The following is a 22,625-nucleotide window of genomic DNA, read 5'->3' as shown; positions in this document are numbered from 1 at the left end:
ATTGATTTGTAATTGAGCATTTAATACATGTGATTTTTCCGCTTGTTTACTCATAAGGAGCTATATTGGAGTGCTGACATGCTTAGAAAGCTTTCTTTTGTTATATGTCAAATGTATGATGGGATACAATTCAATATGAAATCGAAATTAAATAACACAATTTATGTCCATTTTCTAAACTGCTTATCCTGTTCAGGACACACACGTACACACATGCAAACACAATGACATGCTGAATCCTGTCTCTTTCTTTGGTGCGTTTGCTATTTATTATGAAAAGATTGCATGGTAAATGAGGAGGCAAGCTCATCAGCTACTCCTTTATGTGCCAGCATTAGTTGAACAGCAAACACAGGTCCCTACAGAGGTGACAGAAAGGGGATTGGAATAAGCAGAGAGGAGTGTGGGCTCTGGTAGGGCTGAACCTTTATTCTATTGTGCATCATTTCAGTCCCCATGCTTTTCTAATACTGTTAATAAAAGTATGTGGCTTTGTTTTGTTTTTTCTACAATTAAATATTTAAATAAAGTAAATACCTTTAAGCAACCTCTCCATGCTTTTATTTTTTGCCCTTCATTTTCTAAGACAATAAATGGCTCTTTCACTACTTTGATAACTTCTGCTTTACATTGTTTCATCAGTCAGTTATCTTGCTTTGTGCTTTGAATGCGCACCCCTGATTAAAAAAAGAGCTTTCAGCGTTTTTGGCCCATTTTTCAGCACGGTGTCTCCCAGCACATGAGAGACGCATAAAGCCATCATGTCCTTTTAATGTCTCTTTTTATTGCTGTCCTATATGTTTGGCTGCAAGCTGTTCTCCCAGCATCATTGAGCATCACCAGCTGTGCCAGAGCTCCCCTGGCAGGTAAACGATCAGGCCTGATGAAGTGAGATGGCATTGTAATGTCAGCTTTTTAAGCAAAAAGGTGTTTTGCATGCCAAGTAGATCTATTTCACATAAAATATGAATAATCTAATATGTTATGGCATATGGCAAATAGACAACATCTTAAACAAGAAAACTTGTCAGTTGACCTCCAGGAATCCTTGGCATGGACAGTAAAACTATTCAAAGCAGCGGCCGGGGATCTCTGTGATTGTGGACTAACTGTACACTTACATTTGAGACTTTAAGGTCTCAGATCTGATTGGCAGTTCTTTCCCTCAACGCACCCACATTTCTTTTCTTAACCCATTAGTTTCCTTATCTATATAAACTGCTGTATTTAAATGCACAAAGACGGAAATTTGAGAGTAATGAATGATCTATTGGTCACAACAGGCGTATTTTCTCACTGATGAGCATCCACTGAGCCCATATACAAGCTGTTATTAGAGAGCCTCTACAGTGTCTACCAGCTGTGCCAGCTCTCTTCTGGCAGGCAGCAGAGTCGCAAAACCATCTGTGTCTGCAAGCATCAGGCAGCGACATCAGTGCAGTATGCCTTCCTCTAAACCACCTCTTCTTCCTCAACAGCTTTAGATACTGAGCTATGCTGAGATAGATAGATAGATAGATAGATAGATAGATAGATAGATAGATAGATAGATAGATAGATAGATAGATAGATAGATAGATAGATCAGACAGCAAAGTGATGCATCCATTTATATTCTAATGAAGCATTTGGGCTCCAGAACAAGTTTAGTGCATCACTTGTCCAAATATCAGTTGCAGTGTTCTAAGTTTTAAGGTCCCGGTTTCCAGCAACGTAAAGCTGACTGCAATATTTTTATTATTAACACGCCGAGGCAAAAAAGCTGAATATGTTCTACATGATGGAAGAAAGAAAATGTCTCAAAAGCAAGGTAGGGAGTAAATTTGCTGACAAAGAGGAAACCTGACCTGGCCATAGTGGCCTTGATTGGTGGCAGATTTTTGCCACACAATCGCATGATGAATTATTTTGCAAGGTATGGAAAAATGTGGGTCCCTTGTGAGAAAGGCCATAAATCCTGAATTAAGGAGAACTGTAAAAAAAAAAAATAGATTATAGTGTAGATTATAGTCTGTTGTGTGTAGCAAGCTTTTCTTCATCACATGAACTTCACATCTACCTTGCTTGGTAAAATTAGAAATTGCAGACAAAAAACCTCATGGTTTATTCATCAAGTGCATTTATCCTTAAAAATATCTAGCTTTATTATCTGCTTCCCGGCTCACACTCTCACAAAAGTTACATTTCCTAAATATTGCAACGAGTTTTTCAAATCAAATTATCATGAAAGGCTTTGTTCATACCCCTGAAAACATCTAATAGTTTAATCATATATTACTACAAGTGGCAGAAGGAAAATACGAGATATAGGAGCATTTTTACATCAGAGCAGGTGTTGTTCTTAAGTCTTTTCAAATTAGAAGCCATCTATTTGTCTTACCTGACACACACACCAATACATGTATATATCTAGAAATCTAGAAGTTTAGAAGAAGTCTTCCAGTCAGCCTTCTTCAGACGAGGAGAATCACTTCATAGATACCGTATGTGACCCACCTCATATGTGAAAAAGAAGAATCACCTGGATCTTACCATAATTACAAATAAATAAACCTCTGCAACTAGAATCTTTTTTTTAATTTCTTGTGTTTGAATTTAATTCATGGTTCTATCAGCTCCTGACTATTTTACAGTCATCCCCACAATGCTGCTCAGTGTGTTATTGTCCTTTGGGGACTCATTCATTGTCATATGTTACATTCAAATTATCCATCATGTGTGGGCAAGAAGTTGCTACATGCATGTGTCTTGTTTGCGGGTAAAGACGGGAGAAGGAACACAGTATGAATACAGAATTAATGTCAATGTTGAAGGCCTTTAAGTTTTGTTCTAAGGTAAATGCTTATTAATAGGCCATGATGGTGTTGTATGACAAAGTGGCTGAGTGAACACTATTTGTCTTACTATCTCACATCATTGCAACAGTCTGTTACAGTCAAGTAACTATACTTGTTTGATTTAATTTAACAATGTTAGCTACATCTTTGTTCAGTGGTCAGCAGACCCCAAATATCCCGGGTTCATTTACGTTTTGCTACGGCTAAAATACATATATTTTCTAAATAAAGACACAGACCAGTATCAATATATTTTTTTTTAATGGACGGTCTGTTTATTCATTCATTGAATGAAATTTGTTACTTACCATAAAGGAACAAAAGGAGGAAATGAGGAGGATGAATTGACCTCATTAAGTGAAGTTACCGGGATCAAGTATGGGGGAAGATTGGTTATATTGAGCTAAAGATTGATTTTTATTTTGTTTAGATGTCTGTGGTGTTAAGACTGAAGACATAATTCCTGTAAAGAACAGACTTACCTGTCAAGGGGTAAGAGTCTAAAATAAGCTATTTTATGTGGCCGTTGTCTGTGTAGGGAGGCGATATGAGTGTAGCTTTGTGCACGTGAGATTAACTTTGGTATGTTGGATTTCAGTTATGTTTTTTTGGCCAAGTTAGCTGTTGGGTTATGTCTCTTTCCTTTTAATCTTTTTCCTATATAGTTTGTTGCTATATGCACTTCTGTAAAATAAACACCTGCTACGAGGGAAGAACTCTTCAAACAGATAAAGTTCCTTGATGTGTGTCATAATTGTATTTCTTCATATTGTGAATAATTTGATTGATAAAAGTCAGCAAATCAGCTTGTGAAGAAAATCTGTGATTATGATGAACTTTTTCATATTGCAGAAAAAGACAATGCTTATTGTGCGGGCGTTGTGAAAATGAAGATAAGAAAAAAAAGAAGAATTTCAATACAAAAACGAGTGAAGGCATATGTATGCGTCAATTGTTGGTCTGAATGTTACCATGTTACACTTAAGTAGTTGGTGTTGGCTGGGCAGACACCTTTTGATGGGATTGTGTTTCTCAACAAGGCTGTCTTTAGCATCCATGTCTTCATCCTTTCGTAGCTTATTTGGGAAGGACTTCCTCCTGACGCTCGTGCATCCTCCCATTTTCCTGGGACCATTTATGTATGATCTGCCTCATTACTTACACTATTGGTTTGGCTAATTTCTTCAAACAGAAATTACATTATCAAAATAACATGGACAAATCTCCAAACCACCTCGCAATTGTTCACAACAGAATGGCATTTCTCATTGCTTTCGTCAAATTGCAATCGTCTTAATACATGTGTCAATTGTTTCAGTGCATCTCTGCAAAAGATTAAGTACAAGTAGCCTACAGTTTGCACAGTTTGCCTACATTTAGCACATTTTCCAAGTGAATAGATTTTGGTGATCTGAACTGATTAGTTGATTCTTGGTCTAATGGTTCTTCTATCCAAAATATGTCAGCATGATTTCATTGTATAAGTCATCACATGCACAATAATCTGTTCAATTGTCAAAATGGGCCAAGAACATGATACCATCAATACCATATAGAATCTCATGTTATTCCCCTTTCCTTAATCCTGTTGAGGAGTTCTTCTCTGCTTGGAGGTGGAGAGTGTATGAGCATCATGCTCAAGACCAAAGATCCCTGCTCCATGCAATGGACGCTGCATGTTTAGACATTACAGGAGATCAGTGTAGGGGATGGTTGCGGCATGCACGGCGTTTCTTCCCGCGTTGCATTGCAAGGGAAAATATATGTTGTGATGTTGATGAGAATCTGTGGCCAGACATACAGCAACGTCTGGCCGGCCAGGAGGGTGAGGACAGAGGTCATGAGGGAGGGGCGGGGGAGGGTGAGGGTGAGCGGGAGGGTGAGCGGGAGGGGGACGACAGCAACCAGTAAAGTGTTGCTATAGTGTTTTCTGTAAGCTGCAGATTTATTTACAGTACTGTAGGCCACATCATTTTGCTTATTTTTTGTTTGTGTTTTTATTACAGTATATGTGTGCTATGTATATTTTTCTTTTCCTTCTACAATACTATACTGTATGGAAGTTACGTACGTCACAGTATTTGTGTGAATAAAAATGGTTGGTATGAGTGTATTGTGTGTGCTTTGAGGCTACTCTTACTGTGAAACTTTTTTCCTTCAGTTTTATACACTATTGTATTCTGTTAGGTAGTCCTATGCCATAGTGACAAAAAATCTAAACATTTTGACTTGTAGTGCTCACACAATGCCAAAAGGACAATGCATTTTGGGGGCACTGACTATTTGAATGAGAAAGAAACTTCATTTTGACACATGGGTGAACTGTTTAGGGGGAGATATGAGCTTTTGCTGGTGAACCGTGGTGTTTTGCTGAACCATTCAGGTTAGTTTAGCAAAAAGTACTAAAGAGTGTTGAAAACGTCCGGTCTGTTTCAAGAAATGAGCCTAGGCAATTGAGAAAGATCTTTGCAATTTGGATGGCATTGACTCTTTTCATGGGAAAGAAATCAGGTCTGAAGCATGAGTGAACAGTTTTGGGAGATATATGTGCTTTTGCAGGTTAGCTATGGTGTTGTGCTGAACTATAAGAGTGTTATGCCAAATGATCTTGTAGTTTTGAGAATGTAATTTCTGTTTCAAGAAATGAGCCAAACCAATAGAGAAAAACTGTAATAAGGTTCTGAAAATTAGCATTGTTTTAATAGGTGCTTATTGTGAGCTATAAAATATGCCCACTGTGCCGGCTAGTCAGATGTTCTGTGAGCTCATGATCAAGGGGAATGCTGACAGTATTTCACTAGTTTTCTGTTGGGCACATAGCATGACACCATTCCATTATCGATGCTATTGATTATGTGCCTTTCTGCTTTGCCCCTCCAGCTTCAGAATTTAAAAATGACAGTGTCGGCTCTCAATTAGAATCCTGCTAGTCAGCATGGTTTTGTTGATGTGGTGAAGAATTTTCTACATATGTCTGTTCATTTTCCTGTAAGACTCTATGTAGGCTGTATTCGGATGAGAAAAGAACACAAGAAAATAAGAAATGTTTGTATGCGTGTGGGTGTCTGTTCGTGTGTAACAAGTATGATGCACAAGTTGTAAGCTAATAGGAAGAGGAGATATTAGATGGTTTTAACACTTTTTATTGTTAAACATCCTGACAAAACTCAAACAGTGAGAAATAATTGGAATTTTCTGATTGTTGCCCTTACATCTTAAAAAGTTGTCAGAGGTGAAATAAGTGAAAAACAAATGTCATCGTATTTGTGCATTTGGACACAACACACTGTTCCTGTTTAGTCTTGGTTATCAATGCGTGTGGGGGGTGAGCTGTGAAATGTGTATAATTCCAGTGTCTGACAGTTATTCATCCCATTATTTATTATTTATTTATTTCATTACTTCACCATCTGCAATAAACCGGTCATGTGCAATAATGATAATAATTAGGTACTGAGCAGCATTGTAAATACTGTTTATTGTTTATTGTACTATTGTATATACTGAGATTTTTTCCTTATCTTGTTCTTATTCATCCTGACTTAATCTTTTTTTTTTTTTTTTTTTTTCCTGTAAACGAGGGCACTGCAAAAAAGGAATTTCCCGCAGGGGATTAATAAAGTAATTCTGATTCTGATTCTGATTCCGATTCTGAACAGGTCGTAAGTCCTTCACAATGGTCGAAGTAGGAACACAGATGACCCCCTTTAAACTAACGTGTCTTTGGCTGGGAGAGGCCTGAGCCAAGATTAGAACTGGAATCCTTCATGCTTGGAGGTTATTGTGCTAACCATACAGTGGGAGAGAAAGAGTAAGAGAATTAACCAAAATAATGCCTGAAGCCCACTTGATAAGGCCCCAAGCGAGCAGTTTACAAAAATAAACTGTCAGTGCAAACAAAGCATTATTTATTTAGGGCTTTTGTTAATTAAAGTATTCATTATAGTCTTTCAAAACTAGCAGGGCAACATGCACAGACATCTGTTTAGAGCTGAGACTTCAATTAACCTATTTGTCAAATGCCTAAATTAGAAGACATGTTACATATTGTCAAACTAACTCACAAAAACAGCAACCTCTCTGAGTTATAGGACTTCCTAATTAACACAAAAAGGACTGAGAAAGAATATGAGCAATAAGTATTGGAAAAAACAAACAAACAATAGCTGTTGTGTGACTGGAGGAGAGCGGCAACGAGAGAGCACAATAATAACTCCGTAAAAGTACCCATTTCATGCATTTTGTTAAAATGAATCAACTAAAATGTGAAAACAAAATGATAATAACATGCATACAGGTTATTCAAACTGTGGGAACAAATGATACTGTATATTTTGAGCACACAATTCATCAAAATTTGGCCTTCATTTTTTTCTAAGCTCTTTGGAATAACATTGAAAGAGGAAACAAGTGACAGAAAAGTGCAGAGACTGTTGTAGGGGAAGACTGGCAAAGTAGAGGGGGAGAGCAGGGGGTAGATTGGAAAAGACAAAAAGGATGAAACAGATTAAAAGGATAGGGGAGCAGGGCATGCCTGTGGGAAATGGAGGCAATCGATAGAAAAAGATGCCAAAATACTACGAAGGAGGGGGTTTCGTGTTATATAATTCCAAGATGGCAGCCCTGGTTTTCAGAATAATCAGAATTCTGGAGCACCCTCATCTCTGCTCCAGGCTGACTTATGTGTGATCAAATCACTGACACCGTCTCCAGTGAATAGGACTGCATAAATCTTAGCAAGCTGAAGCATTGTTTATGCATCCTAAAATGTCAAAAGACTGTGTTTTACAAGTTAACATCTCAACACCAAGGGGTTTCTGCACGGTGAATAATAAACGATGAAGGGTCAGAAGCATCTTTAATAGCATATAGTGTCCCCAGTGGTCCTTCCATTATGTCCGAGTTTTCTGCGTGATAGCTGGCACCAAAAAAAAAAAAAAAAAAGAAACTTCAATAAGAAATGTTCATGTTAGCTCAGGTCTTCTTCAGGCCCTGCATATGCTCCCAAAACATTAGAAATTTGATGTCATTTGATTCCCTTTCTCTATAGAATTCATGGAATTGCAATCTGGCTGTGGAAAATCAAGCAAGAGAGGAATGCCATCATGTGAATTGTAACATTCTTACATTCATCATTTTAGTAATCAATGCTCTCTACCTTCTGTTTTTGCCAAATCAAAGTTAATTTCATGCTAAAGACTGAATATTTTGTTGTAAAAAGATGCAGTATACTAATCAGTTTTTCTTTTCATCGTTTTTCAATTAGCTCCTGTATCAGAGATGTAAAACATACACGGCAACAATTCAGGTCTTATCACAGGAGCAGATTTACATTTTGTGCCACTACATCACAGTCTTACACCAGATTGCGTTGGTAAAAAAGCTCAAAAATTCTGAACTGTCAAAATTGTTTGGTTTCCTAAATCATCAAATGCCTACGTCTGTCTTTTAGAATAGTAACATGTAATATAATAAGTTTCAAAATGCCTATAAGTAGGTTGGAGGGAATGTCTGACAGCCATAGGCTGTACAAGATCCAATGTCAGACTGGTTGTCATGTATGTCAATCAAGTGACAAATGTCATAGATCGGATGGATGATAGGCTAACATTTTATGCCATGCAATCTACCCACACAACCTTTGGCTGGCTTGAATTGAACTATATAATTTAAATGCCTTGAGATAACATTTGTTGTGATTTGGCGCTATATATATAAACTGAATTTAAATTAACTGAACCTTGTTGCGATCAACCAGAAGATCGTGATTGACGTATTGGGCACCCCTGCTCTACGAGATGTATAATTTAACATTGAGTTATAGTTAGGAGTTGATTTTGATAAAGATGAGAAATAAATTGTGAATAAACTTTAACATTCTGATGTGGTTGATGGTTGAAATGTCAACATCCAATCAAGATTATTGATATGCAGCATCAACTAATTTCTTAGTTGATTCTGCAAGAATTTACTGGCAGTTATTGATGAAAATCCTCCATTGATTGAGTATGAGTGCTAATGAACACTCATTTTGGTTTCAACGTCAATAAATGTTACAACTTAAATGTTATTTCAGTCTATCTGGAACATCGTCAGAAAAAGGATTACTGGAAGGGAAACTTTTTACAGCTGATTTAATCCAAACCCTTTCTAAGACAAGTCACGTTATCAACCTAAATCAACACATTATTCTGACCAAAAAGATGAAATGAAATATTTGGCTTTTGGCTCAGCATACCTCAATTACCTATTAATATCTGACACAGTTGCCTGGCCACATTTCAACCACAAAGAAAAAATCAATGCTTTACCACCATTTCTATATATGTTTTATATATACTATATATACATAAAAAAATCAATATATCAAATCAATCTATTCAATATTTATGCAACCTTTAATCTTCTGTTTTTTTCGGACTCCCAAGATTGCACTTTGGCGGATTTTTTTCCTAAGCCCTCACACTCTTTTTTTCATATAAAGTATATCTTCTGTATGTCCTGAGTTAGTAGATAAAATGTGTGAAATGAGAGCAGTAGGATTTGGAGCAGCATTCAGAGGGGAGCAGCCAAAATAAAGACAGAATATAAGCGGCACTGCCTGCCAGCCTCACTGAGCTGCTAAGCAGGGCTTAACGATGCCCGGGGGGTTGTGTAAGTGTGCGCACATGCACATCAGTGTCAGTATGTGTGCACGAGCGCTTGTGTGCTTTCCTTCGTTATAAGCCCAAAACAAGAGCTCCATGTTTCGGGGTCAAAGAGAGGCCAGAGAACTTGAGATGTAGAACTTTGTCTGAAAGCCAATAACTTGTCAAACTGCGGGTAAATTGTCGAAGTGAAAACAGCTGGATGTAATTTCAGCAAAATGAGCAAAGGTAAAATAAGTTGCTTAATTCTTGCTTCTACATATACAGGAGTCATATGACAGTAGTTAAGCTTAATGGCTGTCCTGTAGACTGCATGGTGCCATCACAGTCCTGTTGAAAACTATTTCAAAGCAGCCAGTTCCGCAGGATTGTGATGGAGTTGTCAGTTGTTTTTTCACCTGACAGCAAGAAGACACCATGAGAGTTACAGCTAATAAGGTTCACACCATCTCCAAAGTTCAACTTTCTGTCTTTCATGAACCATCAAATTGTTGGAGTAGCCATTGTGTAAGGCAGATGGCGTTTTTTTTTTAACCATTTTGACAGCTGCAGTACACCTGCAGTAGACTTGTCAGGGACAGCAGAGGAATACCTGTAATGATGTAATGATGGCTTTCCTTTTCTTAATGTACAGCATTCAGGTTGCATTATTGACATTTTCTTTAAAGAATTTCTTGTGAACACAGGTGCTTGAAAAGTTACCAAAATTGCTCGGTGGTCCAAACGTCAAATCATCCAATTACAAAAAAAAAAAAAAAAAATTACTGGGAGCTCTTTGGTGTGCGAATCAAGCTCCTAAAAATGCTTCCATTGTTTTTTTTTCCCCATCATTTTTTTTTCAAATTAATTAGTTGTTCTTCTCTAACAAGGCATACTGGTTAAGTGACAGTGAAGTTTTATTGAGGATGTGATAAAGTTAGTTTGTTTTTTTGTGATTTTCGTCGGAGTGAAATTGTGAAAGTGTGGATTGTGGAAACTCCAATTTTTCAAGCTACTGGGTCCACCGTCTTCCTGAACTTAGAAAGTTAGCATTCCTGCATGGATGCACTTTATGCAGGTGACATAAAAAAATTGTTAACTCAACACCATACCAGCTCAGTTTTTGAGTGGTTCTCCTTACAATACAAATTAATTTCTCTCAAATGGGAGATACATCTCCTGATTTTTATCTTTTCTTGGGCTCTTTGATGCCTATTAGAGTCTAATTTATAAGGCTGTGTTCCCTTCAGCATCAAGCTCCTGTGCCACACTGTTTTTGCCACTGAGCCTGAATGCACAATAGCAGGGATCTGGAACATCGTAGAGGAACGCTGCCATGATTCATTTTAGTAATTAGACATGCTTTTCCTGGTGTCAGATACAGAAATGCCTGCCATGAGAAGCGTCATTCATCGTGTTTGGAATCTCATTGGGGTTGCAAGCTTTGTTTTTGCAGAAGTTTATTCTGATTTGAGTCTTTTGGGCCGACAGTGATGAATTAAATTCCTTCTACTGTTTTTACTAACTCAAAATGTAATATTGAATGCCCCCTTTCTCTGAGCTATCCTTTAACAGTGTCAAGTCAGAGAAAAGCTCTTATTGCAAGAAAGCAAATATATTTTTCTTTAAACCTATTGTGTTGCAATAGTTCACCTAATGTTTTCATGGTATTTCAGAAAAAAAACTGCAGTTCCTTAAATCAGAGGCCAACTGGTCATGACCCAAAGCTGATTATTTTGGGAATTGGGAGTGCACTGTTTGTGTGTATGTGTGTGTGTGTGTGTGTGTGTGTGTGTGTGTGTGTGTGTGTGTGTGTGTGTGTGTGCGTGTGTGTGTATGTGTGTGTGTGTGTTAGGGTCTTTTTTATGCTATCAGGATACGTTATGAAGTGTTTTGCAGTGGAAGCTGAGCAAAGTTTGTTGAGGATCAATTGATGTAAAAAATACAACTATGTGACCTCTCAAAGTTTGTTTTAAGCTTTATCCTTGATCCAACCCATATGGACCACAAATGGGTGCCCAGCCCTGACAGTGAGGTAAGTAAATCGAGAGATTTTTAATAAAGCCATCATGTAAAAAAATCAAATGTAACCTTAAATGTAAAAATCACTGCGTTAGTCCAGATTCAGGTCATGAATGTGACACAGTAAAAAGTAACATTTTTTTAATTCAAAGTTCATGGTACATGGTAATACAGATCCCAAGATAAAGCAATTCAGAGCAATTCATTTGTGCAGTTCTGCACAATTTGCAAAATAATGCCCAACGACGTGTGTGTTGTTGTGCATGTGTAGTGAGATCCTCTCAGTTGGAAGACCGAGGCTACATTCACACTGCAGGTTTTAATGCTCAATTCAGATGTTTTGCTGAGATCAGATTTTTTTTGCTTGGTTGTTCACATCGTAATTTAAATGCGACCGCCAATCAGAGTCCAGTGTGAACAGTCCATAGCCCTGAAGTGACCCGCATGCGCAGAACCAGACGTGGTGTCAGAAGCAGCACGCTGCATTTACAGAAGTAAAAATGGATCCTATACATGTTTGTGTGTATCAACTCTGAAGTACAATCCGAGCCAACAAAATTATGAGGATTTCTGATGAAATCCAAAACCTCACTTTCTTTCCACTGACTAGCTCCATCAAAGATGTCTGGCATGCTTGTTTCGTCCATTGTTTACATTTCATCTTGCTGATCTTATCCTGCCTCCTCCGGCACAGAATGGTGACTCTGTCTCACTTCAGCGATGTAAAAGTAGGATGAAATGTGACATGACTGTTAAGAGGTCTCTTTGAAAAACATCAGATGTATCTGATTTAAGACCAAATATGAAAGTGGCCTGGGTCTGATTTAAAAAAAAAAAATTGGATTCATGCTGCTCAGACTGTCATAAAAAAGATCAGATATGGGTTGCCAATGGGCAACAAAGTTGGATTTGGGCCACTTTTGCCTGGCTCCTTTAAGCTCACTTTACATATGTAAATAGATAGGTCTGTTTCAAACATTGTCATCACTGGCCACATACCCTCATGTTGGCATGGTTGTTAGGCAAAACATCCACCATAGGGCAGTGTAAAGTTTACAGTTCACTTCTGAGTTCCTTTGCTGCCTTCAGACTCACAAATTCACCTCCAACCTCCTCCCAACTGTTCTATAGGGGATCTCTGTCCCGATGCCCAGGCAAGGTTATATAATATGTGTTTTTTTAGTTGTGTACACATTTGCCCAGCCTTTCTTCAAAATGTTCTGCCATTTCTGTTTTTGTCTTCTTCTTCTTTGCTCCTTTCACTGGTCGCACGTGAGCTGTACTGCACAACCCCATCCACGATTTCCGTAAGGTCTCTTACTGATCTGTGCACAAAATTAACACAGAGGACAGACGGAAGGCTTGGTCTTTATATGTAGCTTATTTAACATTGAGCATAAATGAGCCCTTAGTCAGCTTTGACTTCCTACTACTGCAACAGACAGAAATGTCCTTACTTTGACAGCAGAGTACTCCCTGTAAAAAAAAAATAATAAAATCTGTGCGCTTGTGTGTGTGACACTTATATTGAGCAAAGGAGATGCAAGCATGTATTTGTGTGTAGTTTGCACTCAACAAACCCTCTCTGACCTTGTTTTCCCTTTCTCTCCCCTACTGTCATGAGTGGCCAGACACAAAATTAAAGCTGACTGTTGAGCCCCCAAGGTACCATCACATCAGGTTGCACCAAACTGTTGGCTTTGGGAAATACTTTCATATGCTCTAACCAAACAAACTAAAGTGACAAAAGGCCACCAGTGAAAATGAGAGGATTATTTGTCTGGCATGACCATTTAGATATTTTCCATCTAATCCATATATTCATTTTTGCTGTCTGTTGAGAATTAACTTCTTCTCACAGCACATTTTCATCCCCAGCTCATTTCAGACTTCTGCTTGTATAATAGCTTTAAACATCATTTCTCAGCACACGGGATTCCCATTTGCAGGCACAAACACAGAACTGCTGCATATTGCTTGCTTTCCTTTTTTTGTAGCTAAGTGATACATCGTACATTCCAATAGTAAATGGTAATAGGAAAATGTCATTTTTTAGTGCTGCTTTACCAACATGTAAAGCATTAGGGAGGATGGTAATAGACACGTGACTCTGAAGCATGGGACTACTTTTGGTAGTAGTTTTTTTTTTTTTTATTTTCTTGCAGGTTCAGTTTTAATTTTTCCTCTTCCTCTACTACTCTATTACTTCATTGCTTATTAAAAGTGTTTTTTTTTTCACATCAAGCAATACAAGTATTTGCTGTTAGGAAGCATCATGGTGAGGCGTTTGAATACACAAGATACATTTTATTGCAGAAAGCTTCACCAACAATTCCTGTATTGCCACAGCGACGTATCATATGACTGTTCCATTGCCTTTTTTGGAAACCCTGTACTTGCAAAAGTGATGCTTATGGTGTTCCTTCTGCATTTAGAACTGACGCTGATGGCACCTGAAAAAGCATCAGTATGTGATGAAGTTGGAAGTGAAAATGGGTTCATCATCAGGGCATCCAATATTGATGCTTTTTCAAAGCTATTTATGCCTATAAGGAACAAACAAGTTGCTCTCTGGTGTCAGTCCCTTGACAACATGGCCATTGGTTAATTGAAACTGCATTTATGAATTAGACGGGTAATTCAGACATCAGTAAAGGAAAAATTAGATCTATAGAAACTCAGAATACTATCAGTGATTGTTGGAGGTTCACATGAGTATTGAAAGAGACATTTATAGTGATGTAATGGCTCTGTTGTAGCTCTGTGACTGTGACATTAAAAAAAAACAGTACCTAGCCGGTTCGTTATGGAACCAACTTAAAGCTGGCCCCAGCACTAGCCCTGAACCAACTCTGGAATCACTTTGGTTAAAATGTAGTAAAAGGCCAGCTCCAACACCCATCTAAACTCATTTCTGTTACTCAACTCTGTTGTGTGTTGTGCGTGTGAACACTATTTTTCTGATTCACTAATGCATTGTTTTAAAGGATTAATACAATACAAAAAAGTCAAAAAAGGTCTGGACACCAAAACGACTGTGTAAGGTTTAGGAAAATGTCATGATTTCCTTCAAATTGACTCTAAAACAACTGTAACCCTACATTTGAATGAAGATGCCAAAGGGTACCCAATGTGTTAAGGTTTGCTGTCAGGGTAGCTGGTGGCATGTGACATGTAAGGTATAACACCAGGCTGATTGACTTCACTAGCATTTTCAGGAAAGATGCTTCATAGGACATCATAAGAGTTATTATGGTGCAGTAAGACCCCATGTCTGTTCACATGGATGTCTCGTAAATTAGCATTTAATTTGCTACAAAAATAAGGAGACATTTTGATCTTATCTGCCTGTATCTACATGTTTGTTCAAAGTAAATATGGAACAAATAACTGTGACACTCATATGTTCTTTTCACAGGAAAATATACAGAGAATATTCACACATGAAATTGGCAACAAAGTTTGACTGTGATGCGTTTCCACAATTGGAAATACACCAGAGTAGCACCTGGGTAGTGCACACATGATGCAAAAGATATGTTGCAGAAATCAACGTGTCAAAAATAGCAGATCCTTACTCATTCATAATGATAATTATATATTTACATGTTGATATCTTTACCACATGTATATGTTAGATTGATAAGTGAAATTAAGTGAAACTGTTGGAAAGTGGAATATGAGTACTAATACAAATACTACTCTATTCCTGTTCAATTATATCAGTTAGAATGAAGTCACACAACACATTTAGAACAGAAATTGATTAAAAGAAAACAATATTTTGCTTTTGGCTTCCTGATATATCCTCCTCCCATACCCTGCATCACCTTCTTTGAGTTTCAATTTCCTACCTATCAATCCTTGCTATTATAAAGCCTATTACCATAAAAGCCCTGTCATTACCATTCTGAAAATATCTCAAATTGGCCCAACCTCATCTCTCCATTTACAATAAATCCTTGAGGGCACAAGAAAAAAAAAACATCCCCTCACAACAAAGGAGAAGATACATCAACAATAATCAATGGTAAGGATGGTTAGGAGGTGCATTTTTCTTACACTTTCCTCCACAGATCATTTATAGAACCAAACACCTCCAGGAGTGAATAGTTTCTGGCATCCCACAACCACCTCCACACCCGCTGTCAGTGCCGATCAGACCCCTACACGTCTACAATACACCACCACCCTGGCATTGCACCCACAGTTACGTTTATGCTTGGCAAGCAAACTTGATTATTTATTGGGAAAGAAGTGGCATCTGAAATGTGAAGTTGATCATGTTTTTTTTTTCTGGCAAAAATATGTGGTGGGGATTTGTGCACCTATTGGGGTCCGACATGAAAGGTTGCAATGGGGTCACTGGAAATATTAGTGTGTGCTTCTGACTTGTTCAAGTGAGGAATAAATCAATATGTTATGTATGTACATGTGTGTGAGATTAAGTCTTGGTGCATACACAAGGAGCGTGGGAGGTGTCAGCAGGGTAAACCACAGGAATATCACCAAGAACCACTCAGTGATCAAACAATCTAATTATACCATAGAGAGTGAAAAAGAAGAGGAGGGAAAAAAAAGCATACAGCAAACACAAACAAGACGCAAACAGAGAAAAAGAGACTACAGACAGCCATGCCAGATTTATGTCCGTAGAAATATAAATTACTTTGATGCTTGAAGGAATCAAAATGATGCTAGACTTGATTTAAAGACAGAATGCAACAAAAATGTTCTACTTTAACGAGGAAGCTACAGAAAAAAAAGAGTGGCTGATAATATGTTTGTATTTGATTAAGATATACTGTTACTGTGTATTAATTTCATCTGGACTGTTATAATTCAGCAGTCAAAGTCAACAGACCGTGACAAACTATATCGGTTAAATAGGCAGCATTTACACATTTCAAATAAAATTACAAATAAAACAGTTTGGTAGGGACAGCCAATACTCAGCAGATTGGTCATTTTCCAACCAACCAGATGTCATTTTGATCCTCTGCCCTGCACATATCAGAGTATCCTTGGGCAAGACAGTGAACCCCACAGTGCCTATCAAAAGCACGAAGAGCAAAACTGCTGCATAAATCACATAGATATGATACATCTGAATAAAAAGTGTGAATGAGAAACATAGTCTGAGGTTCTTTCTAGAGCCTAAACAAGGATAAAAGGTGCAATGTAAGTGCTGATCATTTGATTCATCATTATAAGAAGCATAAACTACTTGAGAAAACAACATGGAAATATCACTCTAATATCTGTCAAAGAAATTCTTGAAGTTAGATCTAAAACACCCAGCAGTTTGCTGACCTGAGCCCCTCAAGAAGATTATTCTACAACCTGAGCAAAGACCGCAACACCTTCATCAAACTTGATATTGATTGAGTAAAGGACAGTTTCACTACATCACCAGTGCTGAGTGTCACAGATGTGGACACGGATCAGTCATTGAGTCATTGTCTGCAGCAGGTACAAATGCAGCCGCTTATCTTTAAACTGGATCAAGAAAACATAATGACACGCCAGTGTTGTTATTACTCAGGCTTCATTTTCATTGTTCGATTCATTTTACGATTTTTGTGCCTTGAAATGAACTATCCCCAGTCTATTTAGAGGATTTTTTGGTGATAATTTTCCTGTAAAAACCTTGAATTGGAACACCTAGACGCTCCTTGATGTTCACAGATTTAAACACAAAAATAGAAGAGATAACTTTGACACCCTTCCTCATTCTCAAATGCTTTGCCCTATCCACAATCAACTTGTGAAGGGTACTGTTATATTTATGTTAGAAAAATCACCATGTGTCTAACAACAGTTCACAACTAGTTGTTATGTATCCTGGGAGGGAAAAAGTGCTAATGTTTTTTTAATGTATCATGTTATTTTAGTTCACTTTTTTCAATAGTCATCAGTATTTCTGCTGCTGCCCTGCAAAGATTAGTTTCTAAAACATAGAAGCTGTTTTGGATTTATTACAAATGATAAAAGAGAAAAGACTGTTTATGTCCCAGTTCAAATCAAATCAAATCAAAAACAAAAGAAGTGTTGGGTTGCTTTTAAGGTCAAGCAACCTTGCTTGAGTTGACACACACGGATAATAACTACATATTACTCTCTAAAGTAAACCCAGTAGTTGCAGCTGGCTCATTATTTGGTTTACTTCTTTGATCTTGATTTAAGTGGCACAATATTGCACTTATTGCGGAATAACAACTATGTATCAAAGGTACAACCTTTAACCAGTAATACCCACTACTGGACTATTCTCCATGTGGCCTTGTAATAGAGAAAGGCACAGATATTGTAAATGATGGTTTTAAACGACTGTCGACTGATTATAAAAGTTTCTCACCGTTCACACATCCACTAATACAGTCAGTCTCTCGCTTTTGGGGACATGCAGCGCGAGAGGAACTGGCATGAATAGGAACCATAAAGTAATAGCTTTTGAGGTTGATAGATAACGAGTGAAATGTGATCGATTATCATTTGGACAAACCAGTCCAGCGGCAGCAGGTTCACCTGCGCAGGGTCTGTGATTGGAGAGACTTCGCCCTCACTCCGCCCCCCTGGCGCGCCGCCCGCCTTCCCATCACCAGAGCGCACTCCTCTCCTCATACCTTCCACCGGCCGCAGCTAAACATGAACTCATGTTTAACTGAGCGGGCGCCGAGCGACACAGATGGTGTTACCACGTTTCCCCGTTTTATGCTGACCGAAACAGCTGCTGTGTAGGAACAGTCAGCCCACTGTTACAATTTTTTTTCTTTGTTTTGTTTTTTTTCTTCCTTTTTCTTCTTTGGATGCGCCATGCAATCTCGTTGGTGGAGTTGTGGCATTCGGCTGGTGACATGGACGTGGGTTTGCAGTGTGGCATTGCTTGGAGCGTGGTGCATCCCTGCAAATGAAGGTAAACCGGTGCACTGACACTAATCTTACGAGCGCGACTGGGCTTTAATTGGCACTGAAGTCTGACCGGTTAAAGGTCTATCGCGTGCCCCAATCCGTCGGTCACACTTAATCTTGGCTGCTCGGCTTTGAAGCCGTTTGACAAAAAAAAAAAAAAAAAAAAAAAAAAAAAAGGTCCGCAATAATAATAATATAGTGCAGGTAAATTTATGACAGCGGTGTTACCCAAGCCTTTAATGACTGTTTGTTCCGACGCGATAAAAGCTGAAATAAAAAGGACCTTTGAGCAGAACATGCCTCCTTAATAATCCAGTCCTATGAGGACGTGAAAGCGCCAACAGACTCGCAGAGAGCAGTAAAGGAAAAAAAAATGAAAATCTCTGGATCAGTCTTACACATTTTCCTTTTGGAGCGTGTAAAATGCTGAAAACAACTGCAGCACAATAACCTTTACCACCTGTATTACTGTAGGAAGACTATGGAATTCATATCTCCTTGACTTGGCTTTGGTGACTTTTAGCCTAAATGTAAGGAAATTTAGATCGATTTCCCAGCTTTTCTTCTCCTTATGTCTGTTTCAGGGACACTATTAATTTAGTTTTAGGGTTCTGTTAAGCCTTTACAGACTATATGTACTGCATTTCGACCGACGCATACTGAGACTTGCCTACATCACAGGACAATTCAGATCACTGACATGCAGCCAATATTGCTTGTCAGATATTAAAAATTTAATTTTTAACCACTCACATTTGTAAGAGCTAATGCACGCCTGCATCTGTCGTGCCTTCTAAGCTATTTTAGCTATTTAAATAAAAATATTAAAAAAGTGGAAGAAAACTAAGTAAGAGTCAAAAACCAATATATCAAATATTGTTCCCACGCTATAGTGCGCAGAGTGAGCAGCATTTTAATAGCGCCAGATGAAAGGCATTGTTTGAAGCTATAAGACAGCATTATCCGGGAAAGGGAGAACATTCATCAGCCTGCTTATTCTTCACATGACAGGTTTTATTTTGGTCAAAGTCTGGATTCACAAGAGTGGCTCCCAATGTGCCACCATGGTACACTCAGGAGTGCTGGGGGGGGATTTGCAAGGCATCTTTCTGCAGCACAGTCCAGCTACATTGTCTTTCTTTGTTTCTGCGTCCTCTGGATTTAATAACTGAACCAGGCTTCCAGTTTGTACTTAATGGGATAAGATGCCCTTTTTTCACAGTCCCAAAAAAAAGAGTGAAACTTGTCTCATGAGTATATTCCACCCACTTCAGTTTACCATGCAGTTTATTTGTGTTTGCCAGCAATACCAAAACTGAGATATACTTGAATCCCCATGTTGTTAAAATGCGTCTTTTGTTAAGGCTGCTGTGAGTGGAGTCAGACATCCCCATAATCACATCCACGTTTGATCTTTCACATTCTGAAATTAGTCACACTTTGTTATCTTTGTTGTCTCCAATTATCAAGCCTCTCCTTTGTTTTTCTGCTTCATCGTGCTGATGGAAAAAAAAATGTTTTAGTTTTATACAAAAGCTCTCTTTCTCTCTTTTCCAAACTTGGACTTCTACTGAACTTCTACTTAACAAGGCACATTAAATGAAACAGTGCACCCCTCAAGAATAACTTGCCGGAGGCTGCCATTCACCACAAACTTTAGATTAATTTGGCACACATTTGCATTGCAGTTGATAATCATGCAATTGCATGCATAATTGGAGGGGAGAGAGAAGCCCATGATTAAATGAGCCTGTTCTCTCATTTGACTAATTTATTGTAATTGAGGGAAAAAAAATAAGATTAGAAAATATTCTGCTTTGGCAAAGTGGCCAAAATCCACATTGATAGATCTTCTAAGAAATGATTGTAGATTCTGGCCACTTTCCCATCTTAATATTGTGTCTTGATCAGAGTAGAACTTCCTTTTAGGCAACAACCTGAGGCTCTACAACACAATTATGCCCCTCATGGAGCTACTTTTGAGTTTTAGGTTTAACTTTTATTTGGATCAAACTGAATGGAAAATAAAGTGTGCAGGGGGGAATAAAGATACTTTTGTTGTAAAATTAAGGGTCTTCTTCCGTGGTAATCATTTTCTCGCAATGACGTATCCCCTGACATATGATTTTAAAGGAAACTGTACACACTTTGCCAAGTTGACTTATTTCCTCTGCTTGTGCAAATATATTCATATTTAAACTGATTCATTTCAGAGGACATCTGTTTAACTTTTTAACTGTATTGTCATCTTAAGGTTGACATGAAGTATACCAGTCCTCACATTAAGAGGTTTTAAAATGTGCGTGTGTGTGTGTGTGTGTGTGTGTGTGTGTGTGTGTGTGTGCGCGTGTGTGTGTGTGAGACAGGCAGGCCATTAAGCTCAGGGCAATCAAAGCCAGCATGTAAATGCCACAATCAAATATCAAGAGATACAGACAAGGACAAAAACAATAAAAGGAAACCATGTTGAAGAAATTACATGTTGTATACTTTAAACATTGATTCCAGAAGGAATATTGTATTGAAGTTTGATGTGGTAAAATTGGTAATAATGGCCATCGCCCAATATCAGAGTGTCAAGTGTCCAAATTAAGAATAAATGCACCAGCATCTTTGTGCCTCGCACAACTTCTATTCAACTGTAATCCTAAAGAGAATTTTGCCAGCATTTCTAAAGCTGAAAATCACTTCCTCTTCAGCTTATTTGAAATGCGTGTCCTTGAAATAATGTTATTCAAGATTTTAAGTAATTTCCGACATTCACTGGTGACGACTTCTAGATATACATTCTGTAGATCCTTGTCAATGCTGTGCTCTAACTTGGTTAGGTGCTTTGATCCTTAGAGAGCAGGATAGAGTGAAAGAAGTAATGTATCCCTTATGATCTAGTTCAGAATCACTTATCTCTTCTTTATGGCCTAATTAGTTGTCTAATCGCCTCCTAAGGACATCTTTTATTATTCTCTGCAGAGCAGGGGAGACTGTAAGATGAGGCGTGTGTATATGTGTGTGGTGAGGGGTTGCAGAACGAGTTTATCTCTGTTACTTTGCTAGCCTTTGCCTCCGTTCTGTGCTGCATGCACCCATACAGCTTATCGCCAGAGTTGTTATTGGTACGACTGTCCTTTTGTCTACATTTGGGTATGGCTTAAATGAGGACTATCAGTTATTATGACAGTTTATTTTTATAACTCTGTTTTTCATAGCACATGTAACAGAAAATATTACGTGCTGCCTCTGATTACAAACCTTCTCCTAATTTCATACTTATTCATTGTTTTAAGTGGTCAAACAGATCCTAGATTCCAATGCTAAATAAAGTCTCACTGTTCATGATGCGTTGCATTAGAAGTTGATATGTATATTAGGGTTTATAACATCAGAAAAGAAGAAATATCTCAAATTTTCAAGGGAAAATAGTGATCAGAGGACAGTGTTTTCTGTCCACGCTGCACGTGTTGTTTTGCGTCTGTTGTCGATAGCCTCTTCACAAATGACTCACTACTGTGCCTTTCCCATTACATGCAAGCGTAAAGGTTTGTTAACAGATCATAAGATAACTTGGACTTTCCCTTTTGTTGTTTGAGTACACACTGCTCACATTGAGTACAAAACGTTATCTTAGAGCAGATAAAGCAAACTGAACAACGGCCTGACAGAACCTGAGCCTCCTTTATGACACTTCAAGCTGTTTCAAACTACAAAAGACAAACTTCATATAACAGGTGCATCGTATGCTCGTGTGATTTATGGGGGGCCTGGTAAGTAGGGGCTGGGAGTTTGTTCTGACCCAGTCATCTGGAAATAATACCTTAGCCCCTTGTCAAAGTCGCTTAAGTCTTTACATTTGCCTATCTCTCCCACAGCCAACACGTTTCCTGCTAAAACAGACTGCTGATTAACCGGATCCCAGACATGCACCGTGTGAACTACCCAGCCAGCAAAGTTAGAAAATACACAAACTTTGACTTTTTTAGTCCCACCATGTTCTCCACTATGAAGTCACCTCACTTAGATTGTCTTTTTAACCAAGACCTTTTGGTGAGTTTGTGGTCGAAGAAGCATTCAGATTGCACTGGCGGGGAAGATAAGAGGCTTCACTGTTACCGGCACTCCACAAGAGGAGATGGAAACATGTTTTGAGGAGTAGAGTGGTCAAGTAATTGCACTTGACAGCTTTCAGCTGAGAGGCTGAACGGGGAGTTTTTTTTTATATATTTGTTATTTTT

The 22,625-nt window shown here is 38.2% G+C and overlaps 1 protein-coding gene across 1 annotated transcript in view; it reads left to right on the top strand.

Annotated features, from left to right (window-relative positions):
- Positions 1-18,124: 18,124 nt before the first annotated feature.
- epha5 (EPH receptor A5) overlaps positions 18,125-22,625 on the top strand; it is a 61,720-nt gene continuing 57,219 nt past the window's right edge. The window contains exon 1 of the mRNA XM_075455101.1: positions 18,125-18,400. Within this exon, the coding sequence (XP_075311216.1) occupies positions 18,301-18,400 (100 nt within the window). The 5' untranslated portion in view covers positions 18,125-18,300. The remainder of the gene's footprint in view (positions 18,401-22,625) is intronic.

The sequence above is a fragment of the Odontesthes bonariensis genome, chromosome 22 (assembly GCF_027942865.1).
Source record: "Odontesthes bonariensis isolate fOdoBon6 chromosome 22, fOdoBon6.hap1, whole genome shotgun sequence".
NCBI lineage: Eukaryota > Metazoa > Chordata > Actinopteri > Atheriniformes > Atherinopsidae > Odontesthes > Odontesthes bonariensis.
Note: the sequence above shows the minus strand (reverse complement) of the source record. Positions and strands in the feature narration are given on the sequence as shown.